The 14,083-nt window shown below is 37.6% G+C and overlaps 1 protein-coding gene across 1 annotated transcript; it reads left to right on the top strand.

The window, feature by feature from the left end:
- Positions 1-1,131: 1,131 nt before the first annotated feature.
- On the top strand, positions 1,132-13,733 carry LOC116160706 (probable multidrug resistance-associated protein lethal(2)03659). Its single transcript, XM_031473969.1, has 10 exons — positions 1,132-1,222; positions 7,730-7,963; positions 8,013-8,440; positions 8,485-8,641; positions 8,683-9,942; positions 9,989-10,289; positions 12,102-12,252; positions 12,320-12,550; positions 12,596-13,542; positions 13,596-13,733. The coding sequence occupies exons 1-10, from the start codon at positions 1,146-1,148 to the stop codon at positions 13,620-13,622; spliced, it is 3,813 nt and encodes a 1,270-aa protein (XP_031329829.1). The 5' UTR covers positions 1,132-1,145; the 3' UTR covers positions 13,623-13,733.
- The last annotated feature ends 350 nt before the right edge of the window (positions 13,734-14,083 follow it).

The following is a 14,083-nucleotide window of genomic DNA, read 5'->3' on the forward strand; positions in this document are numbered from 1 at the left end:
CTATAGATTATGACGTGCATACCCCGAATATTCACTCCGATCCACCTCTACTAAAGCGAGAAAGTATAGGCCAATAGTTTGTTTTTGGCGTGGTAGGCCCAGAGAGAGGCTGACCAATATTTTGAGTGGACTAGACCGTCCACCAGGATTACCTGCGTGACGCTGCAACTCGCCATTGTGACAACTCGCCAGCCGCCACTACGGCAACTCGCCAAAAGACGACACGTCATCGTGATAAATCACTACTGCGACAACTCATCAACGAATGATTTTTTGTGTTTAGTGTGTTACCGATGATTTCGTAATTATCCTTACATGTTATTGGTCAACCCATAAGTACCTAATGCTAGACCTAATGCATGTATTTCCAGGTTTAGCGAAATATTATGAACGACAATACGGCACGAATAGTTCCTCTCAATAAAACTATCTTATTTTTTTTTCGTTTGCAGTAACTATGTATATTAAACATTAAATTCAGAAAAAAATACATGACCGACTCTCCCTTAAGTTGAGGTCGAAGATAGGTAGATAGGTTAGATAGGTAGAGGGCCCTTTTTTTAATTACTGAAGATAGCATAATTATCTAATAAACTGAACAAAATTCTTTGACATGTTGTCACAGGGGCGAGTTATCCGCAGTCATTGGTGAGTGTCCAGTGGCGAGTTGCGCCGCTATATGCACCGGTGGATTGAAAATCAACCTTCTTTCCTATTCCGAGATTCGCGAAACTCCATCCTTATTTAAAGGAACTTTTCACACATTCTGTACCGCGTCAGGGCCCTAAATTCCCAATTTCATCTCTGGTCCTGGTCCACCTTAAAAATGGTCTTATATTTTTAGCCATTTGTATCTTCGCTCTTCTGTATATCTTTAGATTCACCTTATCAGCAGCACCTTTTTAAAATTCATATTCTCAATCACCCACCTTTTTAAGTTGTTTTGATTTGATTTTGATATACATAGATACCTAGATAAGTAGGTATTTATATAACAGTTTTTATCAATAAAAAAACACGTAAGTAGTAAACGTGCAGGAAGATTTACTTAAAAACGTGGTCGCACTTCGCTAATCAATCTAAAATAAAATTTCTCACACTATAATTATGCGAATGTAATACCTACGTACAGAGTGTAAGCAGCGATGGAAACCAACGATGAAAATGTTAAGAAGAAAAATCCAAGAGAGGGTGCCAATCCTATATCAGCATTATTTTTTCTGTAAGTAATTAACACTCGCTATATAGTTTATCTACACATTGGTTTTGTACTGCTGATTTTTCTGGTGCTTGAGTTGTTTAATTAATCTGTTTCTTGTATTTATACTATAGTGGCTCTTGCTCACAGAATTACAAAAATAGTTTTGTTTTTTTTCATTTTAATTGGGCGCCTGGGTTGACTTGGGGAGGGGGGAGTCGAAGTGTAAACATTTTTTATTTCATTTTCCCTAAACAATTCTAGTTGATTTTGGACTCATCAAAGGACTATAACATGCGATTTCAAGGTGTAAAGCTAGCGGACCTCCCCGAATTCCCTTCATCTAGGGTGGGATAACGTATCCCAGAACATTATGATTACGGATGTAACGCCCATGAATTCCGTTTTTGATTAGTGCAATGGCCTTTAACAAATACATCAGTATAGTCAAATTATTGGTATTTAACAACAAAAATTATCCTCATAATAACAATAATTTTGTGTTTATAGAGAGGACGCTTGAGTGGTAGTGTGGGATCATCATACCGAACCCACAGGTTACGGTGGCTTCGCTCATACCCACTATCCCTCCTCTTTTGTCACCGTTCAACTGTATAGCGGTACCGTCGAAGCATTTCTTCAGTACCTACGTGACTTGTTTGTTTGTTTGGATTATGCTCCTATGTAGTTTTTCCTTTTTTAAATCTTTTTTATCTTGCATTCATACCGGATGATTCTGTCCCTTTTATTATCAAAAGATGTATCTATCGGGACCTTTCTAGCAAATACCAATGAGGTTTCATTACTGCTTTTGTTGACTGGCTTTTAATATTTTTCATTATAGCGCCTTTGTTGTCTTTTTGATCTTAGGTCATGGACATTAACACTCTTAGTATGTGGCGTGTTGTTTGACGTAGTGATACCGGTCAGCAGCATTTTAGCAAAGTGTCGACTTTTCTATTTTCGCATTTCCGCAGAAACTACACTTCATCAGTTGGGTGGTTGTCCTTGTGTCTAGTGTCAGATTGTGCAGTAAAGAGAAAGAATGGAAGGATTTTTAATTGTTTTACTAACATTTTAATTCGTATACGTATCTACGTAAACGAAACCTAAACAGGACTGTCCTCCCGGGAGGAGGACGCTTGGCAACCCTAGTTTCTTGACTAATAGTCTCAAAGGCCCAAAAATAATTTAACTGTATAAGCAATACTCGGCTTTTTACCTAAACCGTTATGGTTTTTCTGTGGTTATTCTAAAATTACACAAGTTCTAAAACTACTTACCTCATTTTTAGACTTTGTTGTCGGCAAATTACTTTTGTATTGTTCAGTGTGTATATAAGTAGAAAATTTGGACATACCTACCTATAAAATCTTGAGCACATTTTAAATGTACGGTAATAGCCAAATAATGTCTGTAGGTAAATTTGAGTTATCTTTGGATTCGAAAAACCGGTTGGGTGTAATTCAATGCATTGCCCGGGTAAAGTTATTTTATTTCGGGACAATCTCATCAGTTATCGACGATTTGCCTTGGACTTTCTGATAAGAGTAGTTTTATCATCATTTTCATTTCCTCGTCACTGGCAGTAGCACATTTTTGATAGTACGAATTTATTGACTTTGCTGTAAATAGACCAGTTGAGCACGCCCTGCTTCACAGGAAGTATATCTAATCTTATGTGTAAACAAAAGTTATCCGCGTATTCCGGATAAATACACAGTTTATTGGCTGTATATTTGAATTGACATTAGAATGTATTCAGCTATTAGCTACCGCACTTCCGAATCTTAATGAAATGCCCGTCTCTTTCGTCTCTCTTTGTCATTCAATAGTTGTTGCAATCCGGGGCAAAAAGGGTATGACTGCGCCGAACATTCCCTCTTAATAGGTAAATAGTTTGAAAAGGGCCTAACTATGAGTCGCATCTGTTTTCTGAATACAAAATCAGCATCAGCAACCACAAATTATATGGAAACGACACCAGAACGGCAAAATCCTTCAAGTATGGAATTTCCAAATTTTCAACAAATTATTGAACGATTAACGGCCTATTTACACACCAGAAACTATTTTAACTTCAATATAACATTTCTAGTGTGTAGTGCACGTCCAAATTAGCTGGAATCGACATCCGAAACATCACGCATGGTTAAAACTATCAAATACAAATTTAACCATTATTTTGAAAATAATCCAAATTTGGGGCCTAAGGGTCAGATATGCAACTTTTTTAATGCCGCCATTGGCACCAGCGAACCTAAATCATTCAAAAACGACCCCTAGAATGCCGAAATTCGTCAATTTTTACAGGTTTAAAACCTTGAACACCCTTTTGAACAAAAGTGTTCAAATTTTGAACCCACACGAAAATTTCGGTGGGTGCTGCGGGTCAAAAGTTTTATTTGGACCTAATGAACACCTGTACCGAGTTTCATGCTTTTGTCACAAAATGCAGCGAAAAAATTTGTACCGCCTACGCTATCTGGATTGGAGAACAAAGTTGTATTTCGAGATGAATACTGCTAAGTATTATTGATGAATTGCTCCATTTTTGCAATTAGTGTGTTGCTAATAGTTAACGAAGTTGTATTACACTAATTTTTATTAAAATTTATTAATGGTCGCTATCGATTTCGGACGAGCTTCGCCCATCCTCAGGCGATACGTCAGTATAGTAAAAAACGAATCATGAAAATAATGAAGATGTTGGAATGTTGAAGTTGTAAGTTATAGTATTGTGTTCTCAATACTACAGATAAAAATGTAATACAACTTCGTTAACCGCAGAGTAATTTAGTGATTTTGGCATTTTACTTCTATTCTGCACGGGAGAAAAATTTAGAAACATTCAAAGCCGATTTATACTCGAAAGGATTGAAGTGGCTAATGGATCTAAACGAGCTAAAATGGAAATTACCAAATGGTCAATCCTAAAACAAATGAAATGGTCATAAAACCTAGTCAAACTTGCAAATGCAACTAAATTAAAACTTATTAAAACTACACAAAACTTGCTGAACTTGAATGCAAAAGTGACCCAACATTTACAATGAACCTGCATACCTAGACGCTGCACCATAAGCAAACCAGTTTTTCGACCATCCCGTTCACCTGCAATTCGCATTTTGGTGGATTTCGCTAAACAAACCGCCACAAAATCGTCCTCAATTTTTGGGTTCTTCTCGTATGTCGGAGCGACATGGCGACACGAGAAAGAGAAACGGCGATTAGAGATTTTTTTAAGAATTAAAAAAAAAGTGCTATTGTTTGCATTTTGTCCGTGCGTCCGTCCGGACCCACTTCTGCCGTTTCGAACTACTTCTAGGGGAATGGTCCTAGAGGTTTTTTTTTGCAGTAGGTAGCCTATACCTTGAAGGTGTGCCAGACGGCCATCAAATTTCTCTGTCTAAAAGGGGCTCCCCCCCAACGAATGATTACCCGAGATGCTGTTTTTGAAAATAAAACGCATAACTTTTACATACGACAACCAATTGGTCGCAGATTTTGCATACGCATGCCTTTAGTGGTGCCAAGTTAAACTTTAGGAAAGGGGGGGGGAGGGGGTAAACACATGTTCTACCCTTCATGGTATTCTAATGAAAGGTCTCATCGAAATAAATTGGTTTGTACAAACTATAACTTTCCCGTGTGACTCTTTTTCCAGATCAGTGAGCGACGGGGCTTGAGGAGGGTTAAAAATTAATTTTATCTCTCATTGTAATCTAATATTAAAGGTGGCGGGGGAGGGGGGGGGGAATGGAACTAGTTTTATCCTTCATGGTACTCTAATAAAAGGTCTCAACAAAAAGAATTAATTTCTACCAACCACAGCCCTCCTCCTCGACCTCTTATCGCGATCGGGTATATTCCCTTATACCTAAAGAACGGATTGTCGGAAGAGGGTACTCACAAAGGGCGATTGAGGTGTCTGCAAGAAATATATCCATTGGTGATGTCAAAACAAAAGCCATTTCGGTAAAAAAAAATGCGCTTTATCTGCACAATTTATACTTTTTTAACTTGTTTGTTCTTAATACTCCCTGAACCCGAGAGTAAAATAATACCAATGCCACCACATTTCAGTAAGGTTCGGCCAATAAATAAAAAATTAAGTCCAATGGTTCGGCATAGTGTACCTGTGTTCGGTTTCGGCCAATTAAATTTGCGGAAATAATTTCATTGACCTAGATGTGCTGCATTATCACCGGTCTACAGCATTTGTGTCAAAAAAATGCAAAAAATTAAATAAATACAAATACCTATAAAATCTTACACAGGAATGATTTATTAAAAGGTAACGTCCCTACATTTATAATTTGTTTGTCTTAGAGTCTAAATGTTTAAAAATGGAACAGTTTTGCTGTTTCCGTCATGTTCAACAGAAGATTTTCTTATCAACCCGCCAAATATGATCTTCCATTATGCTTCCAGCGTACCTACTCGCTTTGGTAACGTGCCCAAATTCCAATATGTCTTGATGAAAGTGCTTCCCTTGTTCTTCAGAGTAAGCTCCCATATTATCCTTAAATTGATCTAAATTAGAATGTAACCTGTGCATCTTTAGAGACATTCTATACCCGAAGATGCAAAACCAAATCCTGACACCTCGTCATAATTTTCAGCTCTATGGTTTCCCAGGAAACACTGAACGGGAAACCATGGGACTATTACCTTAAGACTGTTCCAGGATTTTTTCCTCTTTGCTAAGTAACCGCGGGAAAATATCACACTCCATATTTCTTTTTATTTGAGGGAAAACAAAGATTCCTGCTGATTTCCCTGACAGCTTTCAATCAAATCGCTACAACGTATGTGAAAGTAAATATTTTTAATGTCCAATCGAACTTTATTATTATTTATTTTTGCTTGTTATAGGCAAAATATATTATGTACATCCCATGCGCAAAGAAAATTTATTTTTTTGTTGACCGGTGTTATGCTTATTAAATGCTTTCGGACGGAATGGACTTTCTGACTGGTGCCAATGGATTGGCTTCGTGTAAACGTTAATTTACTAGACTGGTCAACCCAGTCACGTCCGGTTGCTAGAGTCCAGCTATTTGGCCCACTTCTCATGTAAACGTGGCACTAGCGATTTTCGCTTTCATAAAAATCACTCTAACGCAGAACAAGTAAAAAATTTTTAGCCCTAAGGCGAGTAACTTCAGCGCATAATACTTCCCTAAAGGCCATACCTATGTGCGCTATATTTTTCACTACTAGAGGCATATATGGTTAAAATTTTAAAGAAATATCTTCATAAATAAGGAAGTTGACACTTACTGCGCAGTTGATATTGCGCGTCCTGCGCATGTGCTTATTAATCTGATATTTACAATATGCAATACGTTTGTTTTTACTGTAAGCATCTTTGGTTAAAATTTCAAAGAAATATAGATAAATAAGAAAGTTGGCATTGCGCAGTTTGCGCATGCGCACATCTGATTTTTACTATATGCGATATATTTGCCTTTACTACAAGTATCTGTGAATTTCAACCAAATATATTAATAAATAAAAAAGTTAACATTGCGTATAGCTTGCGCATGCGCAGTTCAATCGTCAAGATTTTCCTTGACTCAGGTGCCAGAGCGATACGCTACCGAATGCAAAAAGAACGAACTAAATATCTTGAAAACTGTAGTAGTTAAGGCCTCGGACAGACGGACGAACAGAGAAAGGGGCTGCAATAGCGCACCCAACTTCGTTGGAAATTGCGCTGAAAATAACATTTGATTCTCAACAACTAACTGCTACATTCGCTATCTTATCTTGACTCTCTTACACGCATGTGCACCAGTTCCAATGTACGAGAGCTTTAAATATTTTAAATTATTGCTAACAATATCTCGATACGGTCCACTTTTAAAAGCTTATTGGGCTCAGTGGGACGCGATACGGTTAGAACATGGGTTGTAGAAAATGTTGATGGCACAACCATAATTGTACAGCTCGTGATACCGGTGAGCAGAAACTCCTGAGGTACTACGACTTCTACGACAGATGCCCGACGAGTGACGAAAACCCTACATTACTTTCAGTGCATTTTCCAACTCATGTTGGAAGGCACAATTATGGCCACTTTCTCCGGCCTTCAGTCCCACCGTCCAAGCCCTTAACCTTCAATATATTTAATTCGTTCTTTTTTCATTCGGTAGTATAATTATTGCTCAATCCTAACTCTCTTATTTATGGTGATATTTCTTTTAAATGTTAAACAAAGATGCTTCTAGTAAAGGCAAACATAGCGTATATTCTAAATACCAGGTGTGCGCAAGCTCAGGTTGTGTAATGACAACTCTGTCATTTGTAGAGATGTACGCATGCGCAAACTGCGCAATTCCAAACTTGATTATTCATGGAGATATTTTCTTGAAACTTTAACCATAGATGCTTCTAGTAAAGAAAAAGATAGCAATGGTGGGTGAAAATCATTCGTTTCTACAAACTTTTTTCAAAATCTTTACAAACATCCAAAAATTTGAAATATTACATATCATTCTTTTGAAGTGATTCATTTCGTTTCAGGTACATGATTCCGACTTTCATACGAAACTATAAGAGGGGTGTACAACGGGAAGACATATATGAACCTCTAAAGGCACATAAATCTGCGACTTTAGGCGACAAACTGGAAATTATATGGAGAAATCTCTCCCGTAAGTACGACAAGCATGCTTTGCACGTAGCACTCTTCAAAGTGTTTGGATTTGAATTAATCTTTATTGCTATTATTAAGTTAATAGTGGAAGTAATTGTACTGTATGTTCTATCATCTGTTCTGCATTTGATTTAATTAATCCTCTTTAAGGGTTGTCATGCCTATGTGCGTGGATAAATTGGTGTCCTTTTATGAGCATCGTTCCAATGCGACGCTGGAAGAAACTTACATCTATGCTGGCGTACTTGTCGGCATCATTTTTCTGGACGCTCTTTCGGAGCATCAAGCAACGCTAGCTATTATGCATACCTGCATGAAGCTGAGAGTTTCTTGTTGCTCCTTAATTTACAGAAAATCGCTGAGATTAAGCGTAACAGCCTTAGCACACACATCAGTCGGACAAGTGGTCAATTTACTATCGTCCGATACGAGCAAATTCGATCAAACTTTCGTATTGTACCATTACGCTTTCTTAGGACCATTAGAAACAATTGTCGGCACTTATTTACTTTACCGAACGTTAGGTATCGCTGCGTTTGCTGGGATATCATTTTTAGTACTTTTTATACCATTTCAACGTAAGTATCTTTTATTAATATTCTGCATAAGTTTTCGTTTGTAGTTTATTTGTGTAAAAAACTGTCACTGGTGAGACTTCGCACTGCTCGGCGAACAGATGAAAGGGTGCGGCTTATGAATGAAATTTTGAATGGCATTCAAGTGATTAAAATGTATACGTGGGAGATACCATTTGCCAAGTTGGTTGAATTGGCCAGAAGGTAATGGTAATTCCGTTGGCTTCTTTTTGATGTTGTTTTAGGCACGAAATTGCGGCTATACGATCCCATTTCATCATACATTCGTTCTTATTTTCCTTGCAAATGTTTATCACAAGAACATGCCTTTTTATTAGTTTAGTGGTGTTTATTGCGATGGGTGCCACCATGACTGCTGATATAGCGTACACTGCTACCTCGATTTACTCCTTTATTCGGCCAGTTATGACTATGTTATTTTCATTCAGTATTGCTTCCTATGCCGAAGTTTACACCTCGATATCGCGAGTGCACGAATTTTTAACTTATGAAGAGCAATCGGTGGACCGTGTTTTGGGAAATCAGTTATCTTTGACCTGTTTTGCTCCAAACATTTACATGGAAGATGTGTGTGCCAAGTGGGTGACTAGTTCCTCCGAAAATACCTTAACAAACATTAACCTCGATCTTCACGGAAACTTATTAAATGCAATTATTGGTTCAGTGGGAAGTGGAAAAAGCAGCTTATTGCATCTTATTTTGGGCGAACTTTGTAAGACGTTTGGCGATCTGCGAATACAAGGAAGCGTTTCGTACGCTTCACAAGAAGCTTGGTTGTTTTCAGCCAGTGTGAAACAAAATATAGTATTTTGCCACGAGTATAATGAAGAGAGATATGAGAAGGTACTCAAAGTGTGTGCCTTGGAACGGGATTTGGCACTATTACCATTTGGAGATCGAACGATTGTTGGAGAAAGGGGAAAATCTCTTAGCGGCGGCCAAAAAGCGCGAATTAATCTGGCACGTTGCATTTATAGAGATGCGGACATTTATCTTTTGGACGATCCCCTCTCGGCGGTTGACTCGAAGGTTGGCAAGCATATTTTCGAAAATTGCATCAAAAACTTTTTAAAAGACAAAATGTGTATACTGGTCACGCATCAGCTTCAATTTTTGAACCAGTTTGATAATATAATCGTATTAGAAGATGGAAGGATAGTCGCGGAAGCGAAATTTGAGGAGCTTCAGAGAAGCGGTTTAAACTTCTCCAAAATTTTAGATCAGCACTCAACTGAAGATGACCATGAGCAGGAACAAGTGTCTCATCAAAATTCTGACCCTTCAGAAATCTACGATCAGTTGGAGGACAATGACAACACTCCATTGATTCAGAATGAACATTTGACAGAAGGTCATATTAAATCAACAGTATATAAGGGCTATTTCAAAGCTGGTGGTAATTACTTTCTAATATTTTTCGTCGCCTTCGCTTTTATAGGTAACCAGGTAGTTTGCAACGCTGGAGATTACTTTGTTTCATATTGGTAAGTACAGCGTCAAGACCAAATATGCGTTTACAAATGCTTTCAGGGTTAATCTAGAGCAAAAGGCGATCGAAACGAACGACACTGTAAATGAAAACATCATTATTTATGTGTATGGTGGATTAACAGGAGGGACAATACTATTTGCCATCGGTCACAATCTCCTATTTTTTATGTACACCATGCGTGCCTCCGTATCTATACATAATGAAGTCTTTCAAAGAGTCTCACAGGCTGCTATGAGTTTTTATGATTCCAATCCAATAGGAAGAATTCTAAACAGGTTCTCTAAAGATATCGCTGTTATTGACTATTACATACCGTACATTTTAAACAGTATGACCGAGGTAGGTAATTGCTTTTGTCTCATTTTGTTTATTCCAAAATGGCTGAGATTTCCACCTTCAACGAAAGGTAATGTGAGCAAAGTCACACGTAACCGACTGTTACTCTTGACTCTATAGGTCTATAGGAACTATAAAAATATGGGTTGTGCAACTTAGGGTTTTAACAGCAAACAGAAGCTTGAATTAATTGTCTTTAACCTTTTTACAGGTAGCCGTTTTGTTCATAATTTTGTTCGCCTTTTATATAAACAACTTTTGATCGTTTACAGCGACAAATTTAAACTGAGCTTAGCTTATGTGCAACTTATATAAAATCCATGGCAACGATTATTGCGACAATGGCTGCCATGGATTTTAAGCTCCACTTAAATTTGTTTGTGCAAAAGGCTATTAGGTCCATAAATTTGATTATAATTCATTTTTCACGCAACTTGGACCATAACGCTTTCGTAGTAACAATTTATTTAAGCGCAAACACCTTAATTCAATAATGCACCGAAACCAAGCATGTGCACTTACGTATTAATACGGTAACCTAGACGGCGCAAAGATACTTTATACTGGTTTTAGCATGTACCGGTATCTAGTTCGGTCACAATCCGAAGCGTTTTAACTTTTGCGGTAACATTTCACGTACTATACCGCGGTTAATTCTTTCGTGTCCTTTTATGACATATGCAATTTGACCCATTCCCCATACATAACATACGAACTGCAAAGCGGACTTTCGTTTCAATTTGCTGGATTTGGACAAGGTTAACGATCTGAATCAGAGTTTAGGAAAGATTTAAAAAATCAGAAGATTTCGAAACAAAGAATTCAAATATTCCGTAGAATCTGAAAAATAGGGAAAACTCCAAGAAACCAACAAAGTTGGAAGAACCCCAAGAATTTGAAAGACCAATGGAAAACTGATCAATTTTTAAAATCTAAAGATTATGAAACATTTAAAGAATCTAAAGGAAAATGAAATATTTTAAAGAGCCAAGGATTCGATATTAAAAACTTAAAGCTTATCTAAATACAATTGATGATGACACGTAATTGTGATGATTTGAGAATTCCTTTACACAGAACGGCGCAATATAAAAAAGGGCCGTACCATTCATGCATAAAAGCTATAAACTAACTTGACTACTACAAATAGTTACCTAATGTTTCTCTTTTATGTATTGACCATGCCGAATGCCGATGTTCATTATTTTCTTGTACAAATTATGATGGCAATAAATTATTATTACCTATATTGGCAAAAATGCAAAGAATCCGATCCATTAAAAATATCTAAACAGTCTGTATAAACTGAAGAACCGAAATGAGTCCAGAAGTCTCTCAAGAACGAGAAAGGAGAAACAATTACACAAAATGTAAACACGGACAACTCACTCCTCGAGGAAATAAGTAAATTCAGGAACTCCTCAATGGTAACGAAGCGCCAAGCTCACAACGCTTCTTGATACCGGGTGTTCAGCAAAGCTGGACGATTTCACAAATATACGGTGTGGTCACAATTCCGGGTATCAACTTTGCGGCGAAAAGCGGGTGCTTCGTTACAGTATATAGATAGAGGCCTCGGAGGAGGTAAAACGGGGAGTTCATATAGGAGAAATGCCGAAGAAATCAAAGAAAATCGTTATTTTAGGAATAATACGCGATTGAAACGCGCCTACGTAAATAGTTTGCGATTACACTTTTCACTTGTTTAATCTAGTTTATCGTAACTCCAGATACTGAAAGAAGGTCGTGAAGGTGATTATCTCAGCCACATTAACTTAGATGAAGTAGTTCGCAATCTGCACAGTTTCCTTTCAGATTCTTCTAATGTTAATTGGAGCTGTCGTGCTCTCGTCTACAGTGAATGTGTGGTTCCTAATTCCTTCGTTTGGTCTATTTATTCTGTTTTATTTCTTAAGAATCGTATTCTTAAGAACTAGCCGAAGCGTGAAGCGGATAGAAGGAATAAGTAAGTTGTAGTCCGAATCAATTGAATGAACAAACAAATCGTGAATTTCAATTATGACTTTTCTCAGATCGAAGCCCGATTCTCACCCATGTAACTGCGTCACTTTACGGACTATCAACGATCAGAGCGTATTCGGCACAAAACCTTTTAATACAGGAATACGATTCGCTACAAGACAAGCACAGTTCTGCGTGGTATCTATTTATATCAGCTAGTAAAGCTTTTGGTTGTTGGTTGGAAATGATATGCAATTTATTTGTATCTGGAATCATTGTCAGCTTAGTAGTTATTCCAAAAGGTAGAAGAGTATTAATAAACTTGCATCTTAGTTTTCACTTTTTAGGCTATTACGGCGGAGACATCGGTTTAGTTTTAACCCAATACTTGGGACTAATGGGCTCTTTACAATATGGAATGCGACAGTGGAGCGAATTAGAAAACAACATGATATCGGTGGAACGAATTTTGGAGTTAAAGGATGCGGAAGCAGAGCCGATACGTGAATCTAAACCTGTGCCGAAATTGTGGCCGGAGTTTGGCAGAATAGAATTTGTACACGTTTGCCTAAATTACACTAAAGATTTACCTATATTGCGAAATTTAAATTTCACTATTCAGCCTGGGGAAAAGGTTGGAATAGTCGGTCGAACGGGGGCCGGAAAAACTTCGACTGTAGCCGCATTGTTTCAACTTTATAAAATCGAAGGATCGATTATAATAGACGACGTAGACACAACTAAAATAGATTTAAAACTTTTACGGACAAAAATCTCGATCATTCCACAAGATCCAGTGTTGTTTAATGGTACACTGAGGAAAAACTTGGACCCATTTGACGAATGTAATGATGATGTCATCTGGAACGCTTTAGACCAGGTGGAATTGAAATCAACCGTCAGTGATTCGATGGCTGGTTTGAATATAAATGTATGGGAGAATGGTTCCAATTTCAGTGTTGGACAACGACAGCTCATTTGCTTAGCGCGCGCAATAATTCGCAACAATAACATTCTCGTCATGGATGAAGCGACCGCGAATGTTGATCCATATACCGATGCCTTAATTCAGAAAACTATTAGGAATAATTTCTCTCGTTGCACTGTCATCACAATCGCTCATCGTTTGCACACCATTATGGATTCGGACAGAGTTTTAGTCATGGACGCGGGTTGTGTGATCGAATTTGATCATCCCTATACCTTACTGCAGCAGAAAAACGGCATCTTTTCTTCCATGGTAGAAATGACAGGAAAGAATATTGCAAATAAGCTTTATTGTATTGCAGAACAGGTAAGTCCCAAGAGTGTTCATGGATTTGTTACAGTAATTCTTGCCTTTTTTAGAGTTTTCAAGAAATGAAGAACAAATGATGAGGGCGATATAGAAGACTTAGTCACAGTCATATTGCAATGATACGTTTTGGGTACCTACTATAAACATGCTCGTATAGTTGTATTATTTATTATGAAATAAACAAGTGCATTGCAAATTGCAAGACATATAGCAAACTGCATTCATTATCCAATAATCAATTACTGAGTTTTCTCATTGTAAAATTAGACATAGGTAAGTACCTACCTAATACCCGTGTTAGTAAATCAGTGCATTCCAGTATAGGTACAAAATACTATATGCGGGCTGCTGTATCTCCGTGTAACACAACTCACATGATTTGCCTTGAAAGCCCCTCAAAGAATTTCGTTTTACAAGACTATAAATTTCTGCGTTTACAAAGGTTTGCGTCGAAGGACCGGCTAAGAATTCAATATGCGATCGAAACTTGACCTGCATAGGTACGCTTCGAAAGTTTGACTAAGAGTATCTCTCTCCC

Source organism: Photinus pyralis, unplaced genomic scaffold (assembly GCF_008802855.1).
Source record: "Photinus pyralis isolate 1611_PpyrPB1 unplaced genomic scaffold, Ppyr1.3 Ppyr1.4_LG1, whole genome shotgun sequence".
NCBI lineage: Eukaryota > Metazoa > Arthropoda > Insecta > Coleoptera > Lampyridae > Photinus > Photinus pyralis.

Excerpts from the sequence above, each read along its gene's own strand:
- LOC116160706 (XM_031473969.1), top strand. The coding sequence starts at position 1,146 with ATGGAAACCAACGATGAAAATGTTAAGAAGAAAAATCCAAGAGAGGGT. Across the intron at positions 7,964-8,012 it reads ATAGTGGAAGTAATTGTACT|GGTTGTCATGCCTATGTGCG; the intron begins GTATGTTCTATC and ends ATCCTCTTTAAG. Across the intron at positions 12,253-12,319 it reads GAAGCGGATAGAAGGAATAA|ATCGAAGCCCGATTCTCACC; the intron begins GTAAGTTGTAGT and ends GACTTTTCTCAG.